The 16,430-nt window shown below is 41.5% G+C and overlaps 1 protein-coding gene across 1 annotated transcript in view; it reads left to right on the top strand.

The window, feature by feature from the left end:
* IPO7 (importin 7) overlaps positions 1–16,430 on the top strand; it is a 51,428-nt gene that overhangs the window by 23,849 nt on the left and 11,149 nt on the right. The window contains exons 9-19 of the mRNA XM_019551655.1: positions 3,699–3,833; positions 5,199–5,298; positions 6,356–6,432; positions 6,857–6,973; positions 7,832–7,921; positions 8,464–8,629; positions 9,236–9,396; positions 10,307–10,435; positions 12,708–12,774; positions 12,856–12,981; positions 13,298–13,395. Of these exons, the coding sequence (XP_019407200.1) occupies positions 3,699–3,833; positions 5,199–5,298; positions 6,356–6,432; positions 6,857–6,973; positions 7,832–7,921; positions 8,464–8,629; positions 9,236–9,396; positions 10,307–10,435; positions 12,708–12,774; positions 12,856–12,981; positions 13,298–13,395 (1,266 nt within the window). The remainder of the gene's footprint in view (positions 1–3,698; positions 3,834–5,198; positions 5,299–6,355; positions 6,433–6,856; positions 6,974–7,831; positions 7,922–8,463; positions 8,630–9,235; positions 9,397–10,306; positions 10,436–12,707; positions 12,775–12,855; positions 12,982–13,297; positions 13,396–16,430) is intronic.

A 16,430-nucleotide genomic window follows, 5' to 3' on the forward strand; every position in this document is an offset into this window, starting at 1 on the left:
GTCCAGGGCTGTTCCTCACAGAGCTTGGGCTGGGCAGGGCATGGGGTGGATAAGGTTACTGCCAGGAGTAGGGGGCTACAGCGAATTTTGGGGTGGCTGCAGCCCTCCCTGTAGCCACCTCCCAGTAGCAGTACCACATGTCCTGCCCTGCTCAGGCTCTGCTGGGAATAGACCTGTCCCCAGCCTGCCCCCTGGACAAGTCCTGCTCCATCCCACACTCCTGGATGAGCTGCAGCTTCATCCCTCATCTGCCCGCCCTGACTGGGCACCACTTGCCCCTGCCTCAGCTCCTGCCCCTACCTCTCTCCCTCCCACACAGCAGGGTCTTGATCTGCCCCCCACGTCCCTTCCTTTCCCTCCTTCCTCCTCACCCCCCACCAGACTTACCAGCTGCAGGCAGCTGTCCATGCTGCGGGCTGTATCTTCACTGCCTATGTGCTGCGCTGCAGCTGTGCACAGCACGGGCATTTGTTGGCCCAATTATCAGCCCTTAAGGGTGATATCCGACATAGATAATTTTCTTTATATCAGTACTGATCCGATATTGGACCAATGTATCAGTGCACCTCTACTAAATACTCTTCTTTTTTCTTGCATATTATCAGAGAAGGATGGTTAGCTGTGTTAGTTTGCAGTGAGGTGAAAGGCAGGGTAGTGGCATCTTAGTGCAGCATTTCTTAACCTGTGGATCACAGCCTAAAAGTGGGTTGTAAGAGTATATGAAAGTGTTGTGAACAAACTTTAAAAGTGGATCAACAAACTTTAAAAAATGGACTCTCCTATAAAGGAGAAAAATGTGGGAAACTGCCTTTTCTCTTGCAGGCTGGCAGAGTTCCAGGTTGCAAGGGGCTGCTTGGGATCCCCCCTGTACTACACACAGGGGGACTGGGGCCTGGGGGCAGTGGGTTGGGAGTGAGGGGCACTGAGTCCAGACTGGCTGTCAATGTTTACAAATGGGTCCTGGTACAAAAAAAGGTTGAAAACCACTCCCTTAGATCTGTGTTTTTCCTCCAGGGTGTTGTAGCACCCTTTCAGGGGTGCCATAGGATCCCACGCAATGTTAGGTGTGCCAGCATAAACCCAGTGATTTCAAAAATCCATAGTTTAAAAAAAAAAGTCTGACCTGTTGTGGTCTCTGCATTCTCTGGAACAGAAAAATTGCTGTATAGTTTTTTTATAGACAAAACTTGAGTGAAAATTTAACAGCTGGGATTTGCTGAGGGGTGCCTTGAGCCTAACAAGCAGAGCTTTGTGTCCAAAAAGATGTATGCCCTAGAGACTTAACTGGTTTAGACAGGTGTAAACTGTTTGTAGGCGATAACCTATTTCACTGGTCTTCCCATAAGGCCCCCTCAGGTGCTGCAGAGGCAGTAACCAGGTAAAAGTACCCTATACTTTCCAACTGCATTAGGGATCTCTAAGCCTAAAGCAGGCAGTAAATCTGCCTGGTGTTGTGTAGACCTCCCTGGTCTGCCTCCTCTCATCCTTTCCCCTCTCCTTCCCCCCCTGGGTATGGACCAAATAAGGCTGCACAGCATGAGGCAGCTCTTGGCTGCTTCAGGTGCATCAGGGAGCCCTAATTCAGGAGTGTCACATGTACATGCCATGGCCTCCTGGAGGGCTGGCTGCGCAGCAGGCATGTGGGACAGTTTCATTCTGGAGCCAACCGAACCTGGCTGAGTAGCACTTGGGTATGTGGAGGCAGCACCAATAGTGGTCTTCAGCCAGGGGTACCACCAATTTCAAAGAAGTGGAGGTGTTCTGACCCTGAAAAGGTTGAGAACTGGCCTACTTCATTACATCCCTGTTCATCGCATCTGACAAAGTAGGTGAAGTATGTTGTTGCCCAGGGAAGCTTATACTTCTCTGAACCGGTTAGTTTCTAAAGTGCTACCCAGCCCTGCTTTGTTTTGCTTATCGGTGCATTAACATTTCAGTTGATTTTCACATTCTTTGCCTATCTTGTCAGCTTCCAAGTCACTCAGTAAGTTACATCTTGATCAAATAGATACGGAATAGAGGGTATTTACAATCACTTTTTAACTGCTTAAGACTTTAACATATCCTAGATGTGCAAGGGCGTTCACCACATTCTTGCTAGGTTCTAAGGTGGATCTTGACCATTAAGGGATCCCTAGGCTGTGGATGTTTTGCTGCCATCCTAAGGTGGCCAACAATAGCTACTTTGTAACGTTTTTAACAATACTGGGACTAGATGATTTTTCAAAAGGGGAGATAGGCTATGAAGAATGGTGAATATGAAGACAAATAACTTATGTTTGGTATTTATAGGTAAGAATTTACCTAATTTGTGGCAGCTGCCTCCAGATGTTGTGGAGTGCGGCGAGGCCCCTCCCCCCCCAGATGCCTCTCAAGAGACTGACAGATGCTATCTATCAATTTCCAGGGGGGGACTTCTGGAGCCCCTTGGCCAATTGGAGGTGTGGGTAGGCCATTCCTGCCCCTCACCAAAAATTGACAGTTGCGTCCCTCAGCCAACCAGGAAGAGGCTACCACAGTCCTTTGCAAAAATCCCCCCCTTTACTGCCCCCTGCCCTGCTTTAGGCTGCAAGGGCTTCCTGTTTCTGTTTGCAGCCCTGCCCCCCCCCCCCCAACTTGCTGCCTGTTTTCCAACTTTTTTTCCCAGGGACCTACCAGATTCACAGTTTTTCATAAAATCGCAAATTTGGTAGGTCCCTAATTATAGAGAAGTGGCGTGGGGGCAGGTTATGAACAAATTAAAACATAGATGTGATTCAAAGTTACAGAGTAGGGGAGTGAATTTAAGAAGCAGATTAGGAGTTGTAGGGCAAGATGGTGTTTTTCAAGGATTTTTCACTAACTGAGGATGCCTGCAGACATTTATGGGTCATGCTCTACCTCTTGGCACTTTTATATAAAGCACCATGAGTTAGAGACCAAGCACAAAGGTTTTCCAGTGAGTTGCAAGAGTTGATACCCTGACCTTTGAAGGGCTCCATTATTAGAACTATGTTCCCACACTGGTAGTTGGCTAGTTTGAGGCACCATTGTGTAAATCAGAACTGTCCCAACTGGTGGTCCAAGGACTGTATGTAGCCTGCAAAAGGATAAGGTCTAGCCCCTGGGCTTCTACCTGGCCCGTGCTCTCCTCTGGCTGCTGCTGCAGCTAGGGTTTCTAGGTCCGTTGTCTCCCCCATCAGATCTTGCTTCCTGCTTCCATCCCAAGGAGTGGGGTGGCAGAGTCCATGGTGTCAGGGGTGCATTGGGCAGTGGTGTGTGTGGGGCTGCACACATGTACAGCACATGGGTCATGTGTGGTCTAGGAGCCCATGGCTCACACTAATGTGGCCCTCATGGTTGCAGCTCCGTGGTGTGCAGTCCCCCAGCCACTTAGATGTAGGCCAGCCCTGACCTAAATAATAGATGACTTTTCTAAAATAGGATTGTCAATTTGTTACTTCTTACAACGTTGAAAATTACCTCAGCAAATTAACTCCATTTGTGTTGGTGAACTGGAAGTGGCACAGACAGCACAACTCTTTATGTATGAACTAAATAAGTCAACACCCATTTTACTATAGTAAAAATCTACTTTTGCAGAACTATGGGGGGCTTTGTGGCAGGTGAGGAATAGTTGAAGTCTGATTAAATGGCTTTTTGTTATTGTCCAGACACTTGAATTTTTATAAACTATTAATGAGATTTGATTTTTATAGGTGTTACTGAAGGTGCTCTATCAGTACAAGGAAAAGCAGTACATGGCTCCTAGAGTTTTGCAACAAACACTCAACTACATCAATCAAGGAGTGTCACATGCTGTCACCTGGAAGAATCTGAAACCTCATATTCAAGTAAAATATTTTCTGGGATTACTATCTAAATGACTGAGTTATGGTTTGATTCAGGGTTTGACAGCGTTTTGCAGTAGGGGGCTGATTTAACAGAGGTTAGTTCTCAGCGCAGCCTCAGTTCCAACTAGCATTTCTTGTCTCGTCTTGGCAGTGATGCTGTTGCCGTTTATCTCTACCATATGGGCGAAGCCTTCTGCTGCTGAAGTGCCTCAGAAGTCCCTTGCCAGATCTAGCCCATGAATTGTAGGTTGCCACTCCCTGTTTAGGTTGGTTCATTATAAAGCCTCTGGCTTCTTACAGATGTGAATAAAACAAAATAAAACACTGCTTTACTTTCAGCTCGGTGTGCCCCTGCACCAAGTGCAACACATGCCCAGAAGAGGCATTGTGTCAGTTTGTCCTGGCTCGTCCAACATCTGTATGGATTGCACGCTTAAGTGGGGCTTTTTGGTGCTTTTGTCTGCTAGCTGATTGAATCAGCTAGCAGATATAAGCGCCAGAAAGCCCTGCTGAAGCGTATGTTCTATACAGATGTTGGGCAAGCCAGGTCAAACTGATGCGCTTCCTCTTCTGGTTTTCCATGTCTGTCAATGGGTTTTGGCTAGAACTGAAGGTGTTTAGGTAATTCAACACATGGCCTTCAGCCCTGCAGAATCTTACATGTGCTAACTTCATGCACTGGGAGTGAGACCATTAATTTCAAGCCTATGTGTAAATTGTAGCAAAATTTGGGACCATTAATACACTCTCTCAGTCAGCATAACAGCCAAATCCCAGTTAGGTAAAGGCTCCTTTTTAAAGACTTTTAAAAAACATGTTTATAATATTAAGATAGGTTACTGTCATTTTGGGACCTGAGACGTCCAAATACACTTACAAATTAAAACCCTCATAATGCAGTAAGGTCTACAAAGCTTTTGGACATCATCAGCCCTTTCTGTCTTTGATGCATTGAGCCTATTATTGTGGAGTTTTCTTAAGGATTAGAAATTGTACAGTATAGCACAGTACCACAACAAACTCAGAATTGTCAGCATCTAAATTCTTGCCATCCTACTGTACAAAATTAAATACAATTCCTTGTATTGCTTTGCAGTTCTACCTACGTTTTGAATTAACATAATTTCTTGCATTGCCTTATAGTTCTACCTACATTTTGAACATATTGGATTTTCCTCATTCAAGGCAGACTATTAAATTTTTAGAATGTGGGAGTGCTTCTGTCCTATTTTTAAAAAATATAAAGGAGAAATTTGTAAATTGTTTTAATATAGAGGAAAGGAAATCAGGTCTGGTTTAATAGCTTTAGGTTCTTCTTTGTTTTTTTTTGTTTGTTTGTTTTGTTTTTTTACTTTTTAATTGCAGGGAATTATCCAAGATGTTATTTTTCCATTGATGTGCTATACAGATGCTGATGAGGAACTGTGGCAGGAAGACCCATATGAATATATACGCATGAAGTTTGGTGAGAATTTTAAAATTTACATTTATACAATTAAAATAATATGAAACAAAGCTAGTATTTTTTATTCTGTGAAACAAAAGATGTGGCATACTTTTTTTTTCCAAGTGTGTTGTGCTTTTATTTTTAAGTGAGGTATTCAGTGCTTATCAGTATACCTACAGATGACTGAATTGTTAAGGTGTATTGTTCTCAGTGTAGGTGACCAAGCTAAACTATGTTAATGAGATGCTTAGATAGTGATGCAGCTACTCCTTATAGGTTTTAAAGGAATGAATCAAACTTGGAAATTCTACAAATTTTATTCAGATAGACTTATACTCTTTTAATTTTATTTGCTCAAAAAACAGTTACCCAAATGTAATTTTAAAAGTGTATATGGCAAATACAGTAGTTGCTTTTCAGGTCTTGTAAGTTCCAATTGTAGTTTTCTTGCTAATAGCTGTTTGGCTCTTTCTTTTATTTTTGAAATATGCCTGTGGTCTAATCCTCAGTAGTCATGAAAAGGGAATAATTGGGCCTTCCTGAATAGGATGTACTTTGAGACGTCAACTTGTCTGGGACCATAGTATGCCAGTATCCCAATGGTTGCTTAAGAGAGAGAAACCCCAAGGTGCAATCCTTACCACTTGTTATAAGGTTCTGAAAGAGTCACTCAATGGAAAACCCCTAGTTTTTCAGCTGTGTCAATTATGGCTGGCTGTTGCAGCAACTGATACTTATTTCCAAAGTGTAATCAGTGTGCTAGTCCCTTTGCAGACATGAAAGAAATTCCTTGGGGCAAGGAACTTTACAATCTCAGATTTAGAAGCAGTGCAGATGGAGATCAGGCAGAGTGTTGAGCACTTGCCTGTATGCCTTATTTGTTCAAAATAGGAGTTTGTTTTCAACTAACAGGAAATCTGTGTTGAAATTCTTTAATATCATATCACAGTTTGGTGACCACCACTTCAATCTAAAATGTATTACTTTTGTTTTGCATTAGCCCTAAGATTATTTTAGCATTGTGACTTGTACTAAAGGACAGAAATTTATAGTTTGTTTTAAATTTATTTAATAGATGTATTTGAGGACTTTATTTCCCCTACAACTGCTGCTCAGACGTTGTTGTTTACCGCATGTAGTAAAAGGAAAGAGGTAAGTTGTTTAATCCAGAACTAATCCTCAAATAAACCAGCTATTCACAATATTTGATATTTTCAGTGCATTTTACTGAGTGAAATTTAAAACAAAAGATGGTTATCATTAAAATGACAGTTCTTTGTAATATGCAGAATTACAGTAAACTTTATGGTTCCTACCGTTTTCTAGACATTTGCTTGATATTCATCCATTGTTAAGAGTATGTTTACTCTAAGGTGAAGTAGCATAGTTTGCTAATGTGCCAACATGTTATATATCAAAGTGGCAATGTTTTGTTGGCAGCATAAAGTACTATTTAAATTCTAGACTTATTAAGATTAAAGTGCTGAAACCCCTTAAAAATTATGTGGAGAATGGAGAGTGGTATTTCAAAAATTGTCTGTGTTATTTTGACTAACAGCCATTATACTTAAATTAGGTTTTGCAGAAAACTATGGGCTTCTGTTATCAGATCCTCACAGAGCCAAATGCTGATCCTCGTAAGAAAGATGGTGCTCTCCATATGATTGGTTCTTTAGCTGAAATTCTTCTAAAAGTAAGTTGGTCTAATAAGTTAGTTGGTCTAATAAAAGATATTGCCTCTGGTCTAAGAGATTTGTGCATCTCTAAAAGTAAGCACAGATTTTTATCTGCTGGGTCTTCTGGTTCTTTTTCCCCTATCCTTTCCTTCCAACCCAAGTTTTAAAATAATGGAGATTTAGTTCCCTGAATTTTCAGTCTTGGTATAGGAGTCACTGTTTCCCACTGGAACTTTAATTAGATGGCTTCTAAACAATTGCAAACTTTATTGTACAGGTTTTTGCTTCAGTCTCTTAAAAAGTTAGACTGCAGGAAAAAAGCATGCACACTTCCAGTGTGTTGACACCAAAGAATGTGAATACTTCTGAATGGTAACTTTGTAAGCCTATTATTTTAATGGATTTTTTTAAGTTTCTAGAACTGTTTATTTTGCTGCCTTCTGATCTGAAGACAGTTATTATGCAGAATTTTTTCTTTTACTTAGTCAAGTTCCTGGCTTTCAAATCAGAAAATTTTGGTCAGGACATACAGATTTAGATAGTCCCCTTTTTTTCCTGTTAAAGAAAAAACACTAGTTTTGTAATGAGTTTTGCAACCTTGTTTGCTTAAGGTGAGTGGAGAAAACATTTTCAAGATTCAGGGGATGACAGGATAAAAAAAATCATGTTGTTGGTTGTAAATAGGAAAGCTTTGTTACTTGAAATCAGGGTATAATAGGAAGAATTTTTTTTGTCTTGGGGTGGGTCAAGGATTCTTGGCCACTTCTTCTGCAATTTTTATGTGTAAAATGAGAAGATGGATTAATAACTATTTTCCCTGTTTTGATTTTTATTTAAAAACACAAACTGATATCATTGTCTTAATATTCTGACAGAAGAAGATATACAAAGATCAGATGGAATATATGTTGCAGAATCATGTGTTCCCTCTCTTCAGCAGTGAGCTGGGTTACATGAGAGCACGGGTAAGAACTGCATATGCATAGGAACTTATAAAATATATGATTTATTTGAATGTTTGTCTCCTGCAGTAAAATATGGTAGGGTTTTTTCTCATTATGTCTTGCTTCAAGTTAACATGGTATTTGGATGTTTCTGTAATGACTTTTACTCATAAGCATGTTAATTTTGTTAGATGTAGCAAACTATTTCTTTAAAATGGCTGCAGTACTGTGTGCATAGTTCCCATCTGTGTCTGGTGGTATGGTGTATTTGCGTTTTGCATTTAGACTGTACTGCTCACATAGAACCTGTGGCCAAAGATTAACTTGAGATCATAGTACTGGTCTAGTGAAGTCTGAAAGACAAACTTACTGCTGACCAGCCTCCAAATTCTCAAACATCTTTTTCTGAAAGTTTTCTAGTATTGTAATTAATAAACAGTGTTTAAAATACTGATGAACCATAGATTCTTAGCTTGCTACTTTGCTTATAGATAATTGCCCATTCACTGATGCAGGTTTAAACATCCCCTTTCTTTGTTTAAGAATCTTTTTTTTTCCCTCAGGCTTGCTGGGTCCTTCATTATTTCTGTGAAGTTAAATTTAAGAGCGACCAGAACCTCCAGACAGCCCTCGAACTCACAAGACGATGTCTGATTGATGATAGGGAAATGCCTGTGAAAGTGGAAGCTGCCATAGCACTTCAGGTTCTGATTAGTAATCAAGAGAAAGGTACCTCTTTCCCTTTTTTCCCCAATTCTCAGGCAGAAAAAACTCCTTGTGCAGTTCAGAAGAAAACACAGTTGAAGCAAAAAAAGATATAATGCAGTCTTTCTGTGGACTAAGCATAAATGTCCAAGAGAACCTTTTTGTCGGATTTTCTTATTGTCTACTGATGGTAGTTTGCCAGCATTAGTTTGGGATTAAATGCTTGACATATTTAGGGGGGTAGAACGACTTCTGTGTTGGATCAGTAAGTTTAAAAAGAAACAAATCTTGCGATATATAATTATTCATTGTTTTTCCCAGCTGGAGTTAGGAGTCTAAATGCAACACTGTGTTTTATTAAACTTGAGATGACATAAACGGGTGTTTTTACTGTTATGTGTTATTACCGTATAAATAAGTTTTCATGTTTTTGGTTTTTTTTCAAATTATCTTGAACTTTTAATAGTACTGTAGTAATCTTTTATTAATGTTCTGGCTTTAGTTGTATGAAAACCACATATCAAACGTTTAACTGTGTGTTGATTTGTTTTCTTATGCCTATATGGTTGGGTGCTAAGTATCAAAGTAAGAATCAACATAATTTCTGTTTTCCTTCTGTTTATCTTGCAGCTAAGGAATATATTACAGCATTCATTAGGCCTGTAATGCAGGCACTGCTTCATATTATAAGAGAGACTGAAAATGATGATCTCACTAATGTGATTCAAAAAATGATCTGTGAATATAGTGAAGAGGTTACTCCCATTGCAGTGGAAATGACCCAGCATTTGGTAAGACTTGTGATCTTGCACTGAAGAAGAATATTTCACATGATGGAAATAAAGATGACTGTCACTTGTTAGCTGTTTTTTTTTACCAGCTGGATTAAACATGTTAAGGGAGCTCAATAATTTTATTGCTGTTTGGGTTGCCATGTGTTCAAAAGCTGCTATTGGGGTACGTTAAAGGACAATAGCAAACATATCCCATAATGAAATACCAGTCTAAATAGCCCTTGTAACTCATTTTTGTGCATACTGTAGAATCATTTCACACTGTCTTACTTGACATTGTTGTTCTTTCTACTTTAAAGTGGAGTTAGGAGCAGATTGGGTGTTAAATATTGTTTTTTAAACTAAAAGCACCTGCACTTAGCAGCTGATTTTGTAAGTGCAATTGCATGCTTAAACATCGGTACGTTGTACTTGCAGTTTGATAAGCATGGCAGCCAGATTGCTTATTTCAAAATCAGGCCCTTCGTGCTTAGGGTAGTGGTTTATAAAAATTGAAAATGTTAATTTTACTCTTTACTGTAGTAGTGCATGTACAGTAATGTAATCTACTCCAGATGTGTTTTAGAAAAACTGTCCTGTTTGTTAAACCATTTAGTAATTCTCTGAGTTCTGTTGCATATGATGAAATGTAATTTACAGTTCCAAATCTTTGTATTTAAATATCTGAGAATTGCAAAAATTGAAAAATATAGGTTTTTTGGGGAAAATCAGAATGTCAGGAAAAAAAATCTCTCTTTGAAGGGTTTGGGGTAATTAGCATTCACTTTTATTTATTGTTTAAGGGGAAAATACCCCAAACATTCATGAAGTCTTGAACTTGCATAATCATCCCTAGGCATATCCTTTAAAAAAAAAAAAAAAAAGCTACTTAAGTGACGCATTTAACTGGTATTTCATTGTTCTTCAGGCAATGACATTTAATCAGGTAATCCAGACTGGACCAGATGAAGAAGGCAGTGATGACAAAGCAGTAACAGCAATGGGAATATTGAACACCATAGATACACTTCTCAGTGTAGTTGAAGATCACAAAGAGGTGAAGAAAAATTCTTTCTAAGCCATTAAATGCCTTGACACTGGATAGTACAGTAATTTGGTTAAAAAAAAAGTCAGTGTATAATGGTAAATCTTGATAATCTATACTGTTTCAGCCTGAACATCTTGGAAATGGCTGAAACACTTGTATACCCCTATACACACAGTTATTTTAAAACAATGCAAGGTGGGCTTTATGTGTCTAACATGGTTTATACAGTCACAGAGCATAACATGCTTTTCACTGAAAATGTGCTGTCCTGTAACATATAATTCTTCTATATGTTACAGCAAATGGAGACTAACAACTAGAACTGGATGTCATTTCCTCAGTTTGTTTGTAGCAAATAAAAGAATTTTGCCAGCTGTGCTAGAAGTGTCTGCCTTGATGTAATCAGTTCTTGGAGGAAAAATACATCTAATAGCACTTAACTTACAACAGTCTGCTGATTTCATTTTTTGCTTGCCACACAGCAGAATGTTAGAAGATCTGCATAAGGTCAAATCAGTGCACTAGGGTTTTATCTGTTTAGTTTGTCTTGCTAGATACTTCAGAAAAGGTAAATCTGCACTATTGAGATTTGCTAGTACAGCATTTGTGGTGTTTCTAGTCTGAGTATAATTTGTCCAACAGATACTCTTGCTATTTAAGGCCTTCCTTCATTTCTGATTTTTATTTATTTTTTTTTAAAAAAGAGGATGGAGAAATTACAAAGGGTACAAAGGTAGGCAACGAAAACAATTAAGGGGATTGGGAGGAAAGCTGGACATATTTAGCTTTCAGAGAAGGTGATTATGGTAGGGCACTAGCAGCTTTCACACATCTGATAGAAAAGGGACTGCAACCCCAACCTTGCCGCAAAGCGTAGGATGTAGAGCAGTGGCTATAAACTGTAGCAAAGTAGATTTAGATTAGAGTTCAGGAAAAACTTCCTTAATGTTAGAGTGGTAAGGTGGTAGAATAAACTGCCCAGGGAAGTTAAGGAATCACCTTCACTGAAGCAGCAAGAAGAGTATTGGACAGGGATAATAGAGTATTTTTACAGGGGGTTGGACCAAGTGGCTCTCAAGGTCCCTTCCAAACCTGTGATTAGTAGCATGGGCACTTGTGTGTGTGCAGGTGACTCAGTTTGGGTCCCTGCTCTTACTATCACCAGTCTCAGGGGACTGCCCTAACCATCAGACTGTTTTTGCAGTTGGCATAAATCATCTTGGCCTCTTGAAGGCTCAGATCAAGTGTAGTACCCTGGGCTTAGTTGGCTAACATTGTATTTTCTGTAACCTAGTTGCGTTCCCCTCCTCACCCCCATCCCTCTTAGGTTAGTTCCTCACTTGGGCGATCTGTATTTCCCTGCTGGCTTTGTCATCTTTTTGGATTCACAGTTCTAAGCATCTACTGATAAAGTTCAATCTGTTCTTATCAGTTTATTCACTGGGGAAAGAGAGACTGACTCAGTAGCTTGGTGGTTGGGGCACACACTAGAGATAAGAGACAGAAATTGAAGTGTCTGGTCTGAATCGGGTAGATTCTTGAAATCTGAGTTCTGTGGGACAGGGATTTTTTTCCCAACTCAGTGGTTTTCTTTGCTGTTATATTAGATATGCAGATATTTTATACGAGTTGGGTCTAATATGTTAGCCCCATGGGTCAGATGAGGGGCCTGGGGCCTGTCCATGGGCTGGTTTGGACACTGCACTACCTCCACCTGGTCCAACCTGCTACGATCAGTCTCTGGGCTCTGTGCTGCCATCCCCTGGCTTTACATTTTGAGATCACGCCCCACACTGCATTATGTGTCCAATCTAGTGCACAGGGCCGTGGCCTGTGGGGCTCCCCACTGATCCATGAGGAGCCCTTACAGGATGGATGACATGGCACTGGGGGCCAGATCTGGCTTGCAGGCCAGGGGTTGAGCACCTCGGTATTAGTTTTATGAAGACTAAAATATTTTTCTGAAAAAAATTAAAAGAACAAGCCTTACAGCAAACATAAGTAAGAAACCTTGAAATATGTTTCCTCCAACACCCAAAGAGTAATGGTGTTCCACCAAAAAGGTTCTGTTAGAAAGACTGACATCATCAACTGTAAGTGTATAGCTGTAATGTATTTGGTGTTCTAATGCTAGGACTTCCTTTAAGATTTGTAATTTTGTGTCATCTTCTAAAAAAACAATTTACTTTAGATAAAACTTTCTAAAAGGATTTTGATTTTAAACTGTGTATTTAATCCCAATTTTGAAGTGTTTGGAATTAATTTAACCCTCTTTTTTCAGATTACCCAGCAGTTGGAAGGGATCTGTTTGCAAGTAATTGGAACAGTTTTACAGCAGCATGTTTTAGGTACCTGCACCTTTTTTTTTGGTCTTAATTGAAATCTATGTGATCAACATTCAATTTAACGAAGAATTCCTTATGTTTCAGAATTTTATGAGGAGATATTTTCCTTGGCTCACAGTCTGACCTGTCAGCAAGTCTCTGCACAGATGTGGCAGCTTTTGCCTCTTGTCTTTGAAGTCTTTCAGCAAGATGGCTTTGATTATTTTACTGGTAAGAAGCCTTGATTAAAAAATAAGGCCCAAGGATAGTGGGTTTCATAAATTTGATTCCAGATATAAAATGAAATGTGTCTTCATTTAAAGAATAGCCAAAGGACACTATATTTGCTATATGTTATTTTATTATGCTGGTGACGAAAGCTGTTTTATTTTAAGCTGTTTATAACTCCACTTTTCAGGTGATAGTCTAGTATGTTGGCCAACCTCTCTGTGTCTGACATCTTAAAAACAGACTGAAAGCTGTAAATAACAGCTAGTCATAGGAAAGATATGTTTAACAGCTAACTGACTGCTTTTGTTTAATACAGATATGATGCCTCTCTTGCACAACTATGTTACTGTTGACACAGGCACTCTTCTGTCTGACACAAAATATCTTGAAATGATCTACAGTATGTGCAAAAAGGTACGTAGGTCCCTGTGACCAACCGATGTGAAATGTATGCCTTCATACTAAATATAAGACATGCTTTATAGCAGGTATCACAGATGTGGCCTGCAGAGCTGTATCGTCTGGCCCACAGTGCTACTTGCTGCATGCAGCATGTGCTGGCCCCAGCCCACGTGGAGCCAGTATGGTGCAGGCTGCACAGACCCAGAGTTGGTAACATTTTGGGGGGAAAGTGGGGGCGCTGTTCTAAGGGATCTTAGTGCCAAGCATGGGCTGCCTCCAACCCAGCCCATTCCATAGAGTCACAGCTGCTGTAGCTTCTCCTATTGCAGGCCCTGCACCCAAAACACTTTGGAAGCCCAGCTCCCAGGTACACTAGCCTGAGGCTGTAGATTGCCAACTCCTGGTTTACACTGAAATGTCCATGGTATTCCCTCTTGGTTGGAAGTTTGAATTTGATCATGAAATACTTGTGTTTGCAAATTAGGTTGATTTTTATCAGTGTGTTTGCCTATAATTGAGTGGCATTGGTAAACATACTTTAGACTATTAGTTTGCTACCTAGCTGTTTGTATTCACTGCTTGAGATTCACTGTTAGGAGTATATGATTAGTCACCTAAATTGTATGGTAATTTCTGGTCTGATTAGACAACTGAACTCTTTTAAAAATGACTTTTCACAACTCTGCATAATTACCTTTCCATGGTTCAAGGTGTATTGGTTGTAGCCTTGTTGGTCTAAGGGCATAGGCAGACAATGTCATTTGGGTAAGTCTGATATCTTTTATTAGGGCAACTAAAATCTGAACTCCATCTGCGGCTGAATATAAAGCTCACAAGAGAACTTACGAGAGAAAAGGGTTAACTCAGGGATGGGCAAAATATGGCCTGTAGGCCCGATTCAGCCCGCGAGGCCATTCTATCCGGCCCACGGGGCCCCTAAAAAATGTAGAAAATTAATATTTCTCTGCCCTTGGTTCCTGTCAAAAATGACAAGAACCAAGGACAGTAGGACCCAAGGGAAGCCCAGCAGGCTCCAACAACAGCAGGGCCCACCTGGCCCTGACCCCTTAGCCAGAAGCTCCAGGTGGGGCTTCTGGCCTGGGAGCACATGGCTGCCCCGTGCTAGAACTGCAGGTAAGTTGGGGGGTGGCCCCAGGCAGGGAAGGAGCCTGGATGGGGTGGAGCAGCCCCTTCCTCACCCCATGGCTGGCGCCCAATGCTGAAGCTGCTTGCAGCCCACATGGGGCTGCCTGTGCCTGCTCCAGACAGCCCTGTGTGGGCTGCAAGTGGCTGCAGCAGGGAGCACCAGCCATGGGGCAGGCGAGAGGCTGCTTTTTTCCCCGCACTCAGCTTTTCCCTGGGCTCCTTCCCTACACGGAGAAAAGCGGCCCCTCTCCTGCCCCATGGCTGGCACTCCCTGCTGCAGCCACTCACAGTCCACGCGGGGCTGTCCAGAGCAGGCACAGGGAACCTCATGCTGCAGCCGCTCGTAACCTGCCTGGGACTGCCTGTGCCTGCTCCAGACAGCCCTACGTGGGCTGCGAGCGCCTGCAGCAGGAAGTGCCAGCCATGGGGTGGGCGAGAGGCCACTCTTCCCTATGCTTAATGCCAGCTTCTTCCCTAACAGCAAGCAGGGGGTCACGGTTGAGCGCTGCTCCCTGCCTGTACTGTGGGGCTGTGGGGGGGACTGAGTGTGAGTGGTTGGGGAGCCAGTGGGAGCATGGGGTCAGTGCTAGCGGGGCCCAGAGCAGGGTGGCAAGAGCGCAGGGTCCCAGCTGGCAGAGGCTCTATGGAGCTGAGCCAGCTTCCCCCTCCCCTGCTGGTGCAGCCCAGCCCAGCTCCATGGATCACTGCCAGCCTGCACCCCGCTTCAGGCCCCACTGCTGCTAGCCCTGGGGCATTGGTCCCAAGATGGTGACCGGGGTGGGGCTACCCATGCGGCCCTTGACAGCCTGCTAAAACTGGTTAAGCAGCCCTCTGCCCAAAGTAATTGCCCGCCCCTGGGTTGACTGCTTTAGATGTTAGTTGGCCTGATAAAAGATTACCCAAAGAACTTCGTGCGATTGCTTATGCACTCACATATACCACTCTTCCACCCCACTCACATAATCATAAAGTTGGAGATGACCTAAAAGGTCATGAAGTCCAACTGCCAGCACTGATTTAAGATTTGTTGTTCCTAAACGCTCCCAAACAGATGCTTATCAAACTTCTTGAAAATCTTCAGTTAGGGCAATTCCACAACTTCCCTGGACAGTTTTTTCCACTGTCCTGTTTTTTACAGTTAGGACGCTTTTCCTGTGTTAAAATCTAAATTTGTTTTTCTCTATTTTAAACTCATTCTCTGCATAGTTCTGAAAATACAGTGCTCAGTGCTGAGTGGATTGGTACTCTTGCCTCCCCTGACTTGAACACCTCATTGCTGCTAATACAATTCAAAGATGCATTTTTTTTTTTTGTGATGGCATGTTTCAGAGTGTGATGCTAAGTATTGTGATCCATGATGGCACCCAAATCCTTCTAGATATTGCTACTGCCAGCGTATTGTATTTGTTTTTTTCGTCCTTTATACATAGTACATTACATTTGCTTGTGTTGAATTTCATGTTGTTTATAGCCTAGTTCTCTAATTTTTCAGGTTCCCTTGGAATCTGTTCTATTCTTGCATCTGAGTCCTTAGTAAAAAAAATAAAGTGAAATGCTGAATTTAGAACAGACCCCCATTTGAATCTAACTTGAGACTTCTTGCCAGTCTGACATTGATCTGTTAAAAATTACTCTTTGCTTGAGGTTATTCAGCCTGTTATGAACCCACCTAATGGTAATTTTCTCTAGTATAGAGTTTTCCAGTTTGTGAGAAAATACAAATACTATTTTTACTCCAGGTCTCTTGGCAGAAGGATATTTCATAGTTTCTAGGGTCGGAAGGGACCTGAACAGATCATCTAGTCCGACCCCCTGCCGTGGCAGGAAAGAGTACTGGGGTCAAATGACCCCAGCAAGGTGTTCATCTAACCTCCTCTTAAAACTCTCCAGGGTAGGAGCCT

Source organism: Crocodylus porosus, unplaced genomic scaffold, assembly GCF_001723895.1.
Source record: "Crocodylus porosus isolate Cpor-Errol unplaced genomic scaffold, CroPor_comp1, whole genome shotgun sequence".
Taxonomy (NCBI): domain Eukaryota; kingdom Metazoa; phylum Chordata; order Crocodylia; family Crocodylidae; genus Crocodylus; species Crocodylus porosus.